Here is a 10,047-nt window from a genome sequence, read left to right on the forward strand (position 1 = left end):
CGCCTATCTTCTGGCGTGGATGCTTTGCCCCAAAGTTTGGTGTCATCAGCAAACTTGGCCAGTCCGCTCCTGACTCCAGTCTTGCTGGGATCCTGTGACCCCAGCTGACTTGCTGCCCCTGGGGCCTGGACTCTTCTGAGGTCCCTTCCAGCCCTAATGAATATAAAGTCTATGAATTGAGGGTCCTGATCCAGAGACTCAGCCCTACATTGCACTGAGGGCCAGAAGGGTTTTTCCCCTGGTCCAGACAGGGGTAGAGTTTCCTTCCTCTGCAGGGGTGGCATGGCCTTGGCCTGGGGTCTCTGCAGCATCCATGACCCCTTGGCAGCAGCAGGATGTTGGTGGCTTCAGCCCCCTGTATCCCAGGGGCAGGGGCGGGGATGATGCCTGGGGCTGTCGGGGGGACTCTGTCGTGTGGCTCTGAGGTCACACACTGGGTTTGTTTTGGCTGGTTTGGACAGGGCTGATTCTTTCTCATGACTGGATGTGACCCCACAGCTCCCTGCCAGCTCTGGGATCCTATGATTTACAAGATGAACATCTGGATCTTTGAGAGATTGCCTGCTACTCCTGTGAGATGCCAGGCCTAGGTACTGGGCCTGTGCAGTTACTAGGGCTCCAAGGGTGTTTCTTGCAGGAGAGTAGTGGAACGAACCCCTGCATTGTGGTCAGAGTCCATCACATGTGCTGCCTGCTGCTGCGCTCCCTCTCACTACCTCCCTTGCAGCTTGGATCGGCTGCAGCGAACTCCCCGTTCCATCTGAAATTGAACCCGCAGAGTTTCTCATCTTAGGCTGAGACAGCGCATTCCCGGTCTCCTCCCCAGTGTTTGAGATCTGTGCTTAAAAAGCCTCTTTCCCCAACATCGTTGCACGTTGGGGTGATGGAACACATCTGAGTGCTCCCTGCTGGCCATGTTGCCCCTGGGATCTCCTTTCTGGAGCCCCAGGGATGTTAAGCTGAGCGTGGGCACTGCCCTTTGGTGTTGAGGTCGTGAGGGCTTCTCTCAAGGGAGATGCCCCTTCTCTAGCACCTGTCCACTCTGGACCCTGTCCTCAGACTTAGTTCAAGCCCAGTCTTTCCCAGGCCTGAGCCAGCTGGTTTACAGCTCAGCTCTTCTGGAGGCACCAGGTAGAGGGGATCAGGCAGACGCACTGGGGCCCCTGAGTACTCTGCTTTTCTGAAGGTCCAGGAGCTTTTACAAGCCTTTTTGGAAAGGCAGGGCAAACTGGCACTTTACAGGCTAACCGAAGGAGGTGAAGCACAGGCTTTCGGCAGACGAAGGGGCACACAAACAGCGGCACGTAAGAAGGAAAGAGAAATTAGAGTACAGAAAAAAAGGGGGAAGGGGCAGCGCTGGGAGGGAAAGGCCCGTGTACGCTCTTGGGGCCGTGCCCCTTCAGCTCTCCCTGCCCTCACAGGCTCCAGTGTTTGTCTGTGTTCAGGGAGGCAGCTTTTCTCCCTTACCGACTTCTGCTTTAGGAGCTGTTGCAGAAGCTCATGGAAAAGCAAAGGCTCTGCCCGGCCCTTCCAGCTGCCCGGAGCACCCTCATCAGCCTCTGTGGTGGAGCCGGGGCCAGGGGCCTTCTGCATGGCTACGATGCCAAGGTGCACTCTTTCCTCCAACCAGCTTGGAGTTGGCTTGGGTCTAGTCAGAGCTTTTCTCCTCCTTGCCCTGCACACAGCCAGCGAGGCATGGGGCTGCCCTGGGTGCCTCCACCCTTCATGGAAATGGGGGAAGCTTCAGACCACATCCTGCACTCCTCAGACTTTCCCAAGTTTCCTGGTGTCTTCAGCAGCCCCTTCTGTAAAAGCCAAGGTTTGGGGCACAAGCAGAGGCACGGAGGGGTTGGGCTCCTGGACCTTGCTGAGCCTTGTCCAGACCTGTCGGCCGCCCCTGCTCTGTGTTAAGTGCCCGCATGTCCAGTCTGGCTCTCCTTGCCCCTGAGATTTTGCCTGTTTGTAGGATCCAGGGGCAGGTCCCCAGGCTGGTCATCTACTGGGGACCTGCCGTCCGGCAATCCTGTCAGTCGTTGATCCCTGCCAGGCAGGGGGCAGGCACTGGACCTGTGTGCTCCACTCCCTCATTCTCAGGAGAGCCATTCTCGAAGCCCCAAATCCTTTTGCTCTACCCTGTTAGATTGACCCAGCTCTGCAGCCCCTATGATCTAGGGGTGTCAGCGTTGGTGTCATGAGAGCAGCATCCCTGAGTTGCACCCTGGTGCTGCCTTCCCCGGGTTTCTACAGCCCCGCACCATCCGTTGTTTGAAAACCAACGCTGCTTTGAATGTTTGATGTGAAGGTTTCTATTCCTAGAAATGAGGCTAACACAGCTAGTACCCACATGCAATGCTGCTGCGTTGCATAGCACAGAAATGTTCCTGACTCTGAGTATCAGATGATCTCCCGAGGTCCCTTCCAGCCCTGATGTCTATGAAATCTATCACGCTACACAAAGCATGCAGTGTAGTCAAGCTAAAGCTACTATAACAGCTAAATCATTTGCATTTCCTGGCTCTGCTTCATTTTGATAGTGCAGTATCAACAGGGGCTTTTGCTTTTTTTATGAGCAAAATCCTCTGGCGCCGGAGGAGAGGCGCCAGAGGTGTAGTTTTAGCCTTCTGCTGAGGATCTGTTGAGATGCTGGTTGAACAGCTGCATGAGAGCAGCGGTGTCTTGAGTGAGGGGAAATCCATTTTGTTTTGAGTTGAAGGAAAACCATGTGTATTCAGAAAGCTGGCAGCCTCAGTGATCCCAACCCAGCTGGATAAAAATTGCCTGGTTATCGGGTACTTCTCAAGGCACTTGACAGGGGAGCTTTGACACCCATTGGTGCTGGGTCCTGCAAGTGGGGAGACAGCCCTGTGATGTGCCTCAGCTCTAGAGAGGCTTGTGAAGCCATCTCCTAGGGTGCTGCCTTGGCAAAACAGTTGTTGGGTGGATGCACAGCTTGGACCAGCTTGTTCAGAGTCGTGCTTTAAGTCGCACGGGGAAGAGGTATCGAGTGGGGACCCCTGGGTCCAGCTGGCTCAGTATTTCCATCAGTCACTCGGAGGATGGGATCCGGAGCTGGGCGGGAAGGCAGGCTCCTTGGAAGGCAAGGACAGGTGAGATTCAGAGCAACCTCAGCCAGCTGGGAAAATGGCCTGGAATAAATTGGTTATGGTTTCATAAAGACTAGTGCGAATGCAACACTGAGGACAGGGTAGGTGTGTGCTGGGGAACAACCGGCTTGGCTGCAGGGATGGGCCCAGGGTTCAGACTGAATTGCAAGCCAACAGCATGCCGGGACGGCAGTCTGTGCAGCCCCTGAGGGGTTAAACTGCAGCCCCTGGACTCCTGGCCTGGGTGCCGCTAGCCCTGTGCTCAGAGTCCTCCAGCTTCTGCGGCCTGCGCCTCCCCCTGTGTTTTTGCTTTGATCTCACACTGAATAATACTGCTCTGATCTTACGCTGAATACCCCTGTGGCATATTAGGAAAGCATCTAGGGGTAGGGCAGAGCAGTGCAGCCCCAGGGATTGAGGGAGACTGTGAGCTGGGGACCTTGCCAATGCACTGCAGCAGGAGTCACCCACCCTGCAGCGGGGGTGGGAAATGCATGATGCAGGGGGCCCCTGTGTGCTGCAGCACACTTACCTGCCATGTCAGGAGGTCGTGCAGCGCTGGGGGCTCGCGTGATGTGTTGGGAAGCCGGTGCAGGGATTGTGTGGCATGGTGTGTGGTGGCCTGCACACCCTCCGTGCAGCATGGGCGAGGCCTCCCCTGGATCACTGTCGCAGCACGTCAGGGAAGACAGACAGGTTGGAAAGGGTCCAGGGGAGAATCCTAATAATGATGGGAGGCTGGAAAAGGCAATGCGAGGAGCGGCTGGAAGACCGTGGGTTATTTATTCTGAAGAAAGGAAGACTGAGGGGATTATGACAAGTCTCCAATGCAGAGAGGGTGGCTGTAGACCATTCCCTGTGCCAGTTGGGAACAGGACAAGAAGCAACGCACCTAAATTGCATCAAGAGAGATTGAGGTTGAGGATTAGGAAGTACTTTCAGGACTGGAGTGGCTACTCGGCTGTTCTTAGCAGTGGGTTAGGCAGGCCTCTGTCTGGGCTGGCCTCTGTGACCAAATCCCCGGGAGAGCTGAGCTGTGTGGGTGACGATCGGCCCTGCCTCACCTACGGGCAGCAGCTGCTGAGAGGAGAGCTGTTCTGTGAGCGTGAGCATGGCCCTCTCCCCTGTCCAAAGCCAAGGCCCCGATCGCAGGCCAGGAGGGCTGAGCAGCAGAGAAAAGGCCACCGCAAATATCCTGACTGCCTCCCTGCTGTGCTTATCCTGGGGCCTTGCTCTTTACTTCAGCTCTCGAGCCCCCTTCCTGCTGCAGGCATGAAGGAGAAGGAGACTCCAGGGAAATGCCGGGGGGGCGGCGGTGCTGCTCCCCAGGGCAGCCCCTAGCACCATGCTGAGGCTCCTGTGCCTAGGCTGTGCCCTGCACTTGGAAGACTTGCTCACAGAGAGGCAACAAGGATCACAGCAGAGATGCAGTGCTTGCCCCAGAGTCAAACAAGCCTGGGGGAGGTTGCTTCACCCCAGGGAGCAGAATGGGGTGGGGGTCCCTTTCCACCCATTGCAAAGTGACTCATCAAAAGGCTAGGGACTTTCTGTTGTCCTAACATTGTGGTTTCAGGGGGGCCCGTGGTCTTCATGGCCTGGCAGCATGTTGTGTGGGTCCGTACCCTTGGATACCTGCCACCCCAGTGGGGGCTGCCTTTCCCAGCCGTCTCTGCGGCGCCGAGAGCCCTGGCTCTGGCTCTGGCTCAGGCACGCTGGCTGCTTTGCAGGTGTGGAAGCACAAGTGGCAGAAGAAAGGAGAAGCATTTGGCGGAGGCAGCAGGGGCTTGGACAAGAGCACGGACACCTGCTTCAGATGCGGCGGGATCGGGCACTGGGCCTCAGAGTGCAGAGGCAGAGGTGAGGTGCTCTGCCGCCAACCTGCCGGGTGCTGGACTTGCTCGGGGAAGTGGACAGCTAGGGATCAGGTTTAGAAGACCTCCTTGGTGACCCTGCATGGGGGGAGAGCGGGGGGCTGTCTGAGGAGAGGGGGTCCTGGAGTTGTATCTTCTGCAAAGGGGTTTTGTTGTCCAGTTCTGCCCTGTTTCCTTGTCAGGCAGGATGAATCTCAGCCCTGTGCTGCGCAGCCACGGCCATGACAGAGCCCAGCATGGGACTGGGCAATGTTCCCCAGGCTAGGAACAGTTGAAGGAAAAGTGGAGGAAGGGATATAAAACCGTCTGCTTCTTGGTGCTTTCCAGTCTCCAGCCAGGCAAGACTGGGCTGAGAGCAGTGGTCCTCGCATCTAACTGCCTCTGTGGCATCAGGTGGACAGGATGGGGCTGGCTGGACTCATGGACCTAGTTCAGACAAAGCTATTAGTCCGACCTGTCCAGATCAACAGGAGTAGCCTAAATACAGCTGATCCCGCCATGGGGCAGAGGCTGGACTGGATGACCTCTGGGTCCTTTGCAGCCCTGTCTTGCCTGACTTGGCAAAGCAAGATTATCAGAGCCCAAAGATAGCCCAGTCCATGGCTCTCGCGGCGCAGGCATGGCTCTTGGGCTTGATAGTCTCTTCCTGTCCTCAGCCCACCTGGCCTTTCCCCTTCCATCCCCTGGTTTGTAGCCTTGGAGATTTACAAGACACTGAACATTGTCCCTAAGCCTTGCAGCCTGGAGTGCGTGGTCAGGAGAGCCAGCCCTGGGCATTGCCCGTGCCATTGGCAGGGACAGATGAGCCCTGTCAGCCCGTCAACAGCAGTCTGCACGGGTGCTTTTGCAGTGCTTGGAGTAGTCAGGCTGGCGTGGCTGTCTGCAGCGGGGGCTGTGGGTAACATGAGGGACTGCAGCTGATGGGACCGAGAGGCCCCGTCTTTTACCCCCCTGCTCTAGAACCGCCCTCCCTGCAGGCCTGTGACCCTCCTTCCCTCACCAACAGGCCCATCTTCCCTTGCTGCCCCACCATTGGAGGAGGATGAGGACCCTATGGAAGAGGAGGCCCCGTTACCCACCCTGGAGGAGGTGGCCCGGCTGACCAACACCGCCTACAGCAAGAGCTCAGGTGAGGCCAGCAGCATGCTTGTGTTGCTCTCAGGCTGCCTTGCTCTCCTGTACTGCCCAGAGGCTGGTGGTGGAGCACCAGGGCCATCAGTGACTTGAAGGCTGCATAACTATGGGTAGCTTTTGCATCTGCAGCTCTGGAAAGAAACCTGAGACAGTAGCTTATTTCTGTTTGCTTGCATCGCTGTTGCATGGTGAGGTCTCAATCCATGGCTGGGGATCTCTACAAACTCCATGCAAAGGGAACCCAGAGATTGCTCAGTCTGAGCAGGATGGGTGCAGGGAAAGTCCTTGGTGGTGATGTGACCTGCCAGGGAAATGCCAGAAACAGCCCTATATGTCTTTGCTAGTCCTTAAAGCTGCCCCTTAACCAGGCTGGTGGGAGCTCTGGAGTAGACTCGCAGAGCAGTGCAGTTGGCAGGAAGCTGCAGAGGTCTCATCCAGTCCAATCCCTGACCCACTGTGTCTGGGCTTTTATAGATTCATAAATTCATAGATGTTAGGGTCAGAAGGGACCTCAATAGATCATCAAGTCCGACCCCCTGCAGAGGCAGGACAGAGTGCTGGGTTCAGATGTCCCCAGCCAGATGCCCATCTAACCTCCTCTTGAAGACCCCCAGAGTAGGGGCGAGCACCACCTCCCTTGGGAGCCCAGTCCAGACCTTGGCCACTCTAACTGTGAAGAAGTTCCTCCTAATGTCCAGTCTACATCTGCTCTCTGCTAGCTTGTGGCCATTATTTCTTGTGACCCCCGGGGTGCCTTGGTGAGTAGAGCCTCACCAATTCCCTTCTGCGCCCCCATGATGAATTTACAGGCAGCCACAAGGTCGCCTCTCAACCTTCTCTTGCGGAGGCTGAAGAGGTCCAGGTGCCCTAGTATCTCCATGTAGCGCTTGGCCTGCAAGCCCTTAAACCATACTAGTGGCCCTTCTCTGGACCCTCTCCAGGTTATCCACATCCCTCTTGAAGTGTGGCGCCCAAAACTGCATGCAGTACTCCAACTTTGCTGATGACTTCGTCACACTGACGACGCACGTACATCCTGGAGTCCACTAGGACTCTGAGATCCCTTTCCACTTCCGTGCTGCCGAGCAGGTCATTTCCTAGGCAGTAGGTGTGCTGAATGTTTTTCCTCCTTAGCTGCAGCACTTTGCATTTCTCCTTGTTAAATCGCATCCTATTGTTTTCTGCCCATTTGTCCAACCTGTCCGGGTCTGCCTGTAGTTGTTCCCTGCCCTCCGGTGTGTCCACTTCTCCCCACAGTTTTGTATGATCTGCAGACTTGGACAGAGTACACTTCACTCCCTCGTCCAAGTCACTGATGAAGACATTGAAGAGTATCGGTCCAAGGTCTGAACCGTGTGGGCTCCCACTGCCCACGTCCTTCCAGGTCGATACCGACCCATCCACCACCACTCTCTGGGTACGACCCTCGAGCCAATTTGCCACCCACTGGACTGTGTAATCATCCAAGTCACAGCCTCTTAACTTGTTCACCAGTATGGGGTGGGATGCCGTATAAAAGGCCTTCCTGAAGTCTAAGTAAACGATGTCAACCCCTACTCCTGTGTCGAAGTGTTTTGTAACCTGGTCATAAAAAGAGACTAGATTAGTCAGGCATGATCTACCCGCTACGAACCCGTGCTGGTTTCCCCTCAGTATAATTTTACCTGCTGGGCTCTCACATATATGAGCCTTAATCTTCTCAAAGACTTTGCCAAGGATGGAGGTGAGACTGACTGGCCTACAGTTGCCTGGATCCTCCTTCCTCCCCTTCTTGAAAATAAGGGACCACATTGGCCCTTTTCCAGTCCTCTAGGGCCTGGTCCGTGTGCCACGAGTGCTCAAATATTCTTGCCAGTGGCTGTGCAGTGACATCCGCCAGCGCCTTCAGCACCCTCGGGTAGAGCTCGTCCGGGCTGCCGACTTCAACGCATCCAGTCCTTCCAAGTGACTCTGCACCATCTCAGGGTCAACGCTTGGTAGTCTAGTGCCCAGGTGCTGCCTCTCAACATTGTGAGACTTGTCTTGCCCCTCATTTAGGAAGACTGAGGCAAAGAACTCATTGAGGAGTTCAGCCTTGTCCTCCCCATCTGTCCCCAATTGCTTTTGCCCGTTCAGTAGTGGTCCTATACCGCCCTGGGCCTTCCTTTTACTCCCTATATATCCAAAAAACAATTTCTTATTGTCTTTTACTTGGGTTGCCATCCTCAGCTCCATGGTAGCTTTGGCCTTTCTAACTGCTTCCCTACAACTGTGAGCTGAGGAGGTATACTCCTCTTTAGTAATCTCTCCCTGTTTCCACTGCTTTCCTTTTTGCCTTAGGCTGCTCTGGATTTCTCTGGTCAGCCAAGGAAGCCTCTTGGCCCCTTTTCACTTGCATTGGGATCGTCTCCCTCTGTGTCCAAAGGATAGTTTCCTTAAGGCACAGCCACCCTTCCTGTGCTCCCATCTCACCAAATCTCCTACTCTGCAGTGCATCGTTGACTAAACGCCTGAGCTCGCTGAAGTCGGCCTTCCTGAAGTCTAGCACTTCCACCCTACTGGTTACCTTTCCCACTCTGCACCTTATAATGAATTCTGTTATTTGGTGGTCACTGTCCCCCAGGTGACCACTGATCTGTAGATCCCCTACCATGTCACCCCCCATTGCCAATACCAGGTCCAGTACAGCATTCCCCCTAGTGGGACCATGTACCTCCTGCGTCAGGTGGAGGTCCTGGACACAGGATAGGAACCTGCGTGAACGGTGGGAATGTGCTATCTTCGTCTCCCAGCAGATGTCAGGGTAGTTTAGGTCCCCCGTGCCTACCACTTCCTAATCTTTATGGTCTCCGAGAGCTGCCTCAGGACTTCCAAGTCTAGTTCTTCCCCTTGGTGTGGGGGTTCCTGGGGGCTGCATCGCCACACACCTCTTCTGCTTTGTCCCAGCAGGGAGCCAGGGGGGAGCCAAGAGCCCTGGGGAAGAGGAGCCTGAGCTGTACATGCACAGGCTGGTGTACGAGCCGCCTGCTCCCCCTGCAGCCATGGAGCCTCTCTACAGCCTGGGTCCAGACGGGCAGCTGAGAGGTAAGAGCCCAGGCAGGCACTTGCTCCTGTCCCGGTTGGCAATGATTGACCGCCTGCCAGCTCACGTTCTCTACTGAGCCCGTCGTGCCCACCTGGCCAGGTGTCCTGCCACCCCCAGAGTCGGATCTGCTGGGTAAAGGGGTTCAGACTGCATTGGGGAGGCAGCTCAGCCTCTTCTAGATCTTGTCTTGCCTGCCTTTGGGCATAAGAGCTGACTCAGAGACCCCTGTTTTGAGCTCCAGTCCCTCCCAGAGCTGCAGGAGAACCCAGGAGCTGACTCCCGGGCCCTCTTGCTATCTCTGCTTGAGACACACCACCCCTGCCCCCGCAACCTCCTTCCCTGTGCTGACTTGAGGGTGTTCCCGTGTCCTGCAGAGACCCCCCAAGAGGTGTTTGAAACCCTAGCTGAGTTCGGCTACAGCTCCTTCCGCCCAGGCCAGGAGGTAGCTGTCATGAGGATCCTCTCTGGTAAGCGGTCTCTCAAGGCCCCCCCTGAGCCCCTCCTGCTCCTCACGCCCATCCCAGCATGGAGCTGTTCATGGGAGTGGGTGGCTTGTGACAACTTAGCAGACGTGGGGCTTGAAAGCACTGGGAGCAGGGGGAGAGGGGTGACACAGCCCCCGGCTCTCCCCATGTCTCTGTGCCCTTCTTCCCTCGTGGAGCCCCAGGTCCCACCCCCTGATCCTGCTGCTGTCTCCACCCCAGGCCTGTCCACACTGGTTGTCCTGTCCACGGGCATGGGGAAGTCTCTGTGCTACCAGCTTCCTGCCTACCTGTATGGCAAGCGGTCTCGCAGCATCACCTTGGTCATCTCCCCACTCGTGTCCCTCATGGACGACCAGGTGAGTGGGAACGCGTGGCCCCCCACCCCAGAT

The 10,047-nt window shown here is 56.2% G+C and overlaps 2 protein-coding genes across 2 annotated transcripts in view; both read left to right on the top strand.

Moving 5' to 3' along the window:
- The window catches only part of PDC (phosducin), a 99,923-nt gene that overhangs the window by 58,905 nt on the left and 30,971 nt on the right, over window positions 1–10,047 (top strand). The window lies entirely within an intron of this gene.
- Window positions 1–10,047, top strand: part of RECQL4 (RecQ like helicase 4) — a 42,994-nt gene that overhangs the window by 23,909 nt on the left and 9,038 nt on the right. The window contains exons 7-11 of the mRNA XM_019530992.1: window positions 4,832–4,961; window positions 5,982–6,104; window positions 9,038–9,172; window positions 9,548–9,640; window positions 9,878–10,014. Coding sequence (XP_019386537.1) covers window positions 4,832–4,961; window positions 5,982–6,104; window positions 9,038–9,172; window positions 9,548–9,640; window positions 9,878–10,014 — 618 coding nt within the window. The remainder of the gene's footprint in view (window positions 1–4,831; window positions 4,962–5,981; window positions 6,105–9,037; window positions 9,173–9,547; window positions 9,641–9,877; window positions 10,015–10,047) is intronic.

Source organism: Crocodylus porosus, unplaced genomic scaffold (genome assembly GCF_001723895.1).
Source record: "Crocodylus porosus isolate Cpor-Errol unplaced genomic scaffold, CroPor_comp1, whole genome shotgun sequence".
Classification (NCBI taxonomy): domain Eukaryota; kingdom Metazoa; phylum Chordata; order Crocodylia; family Crocodylidae; genus Crocodylus; species Crocodylus porosus.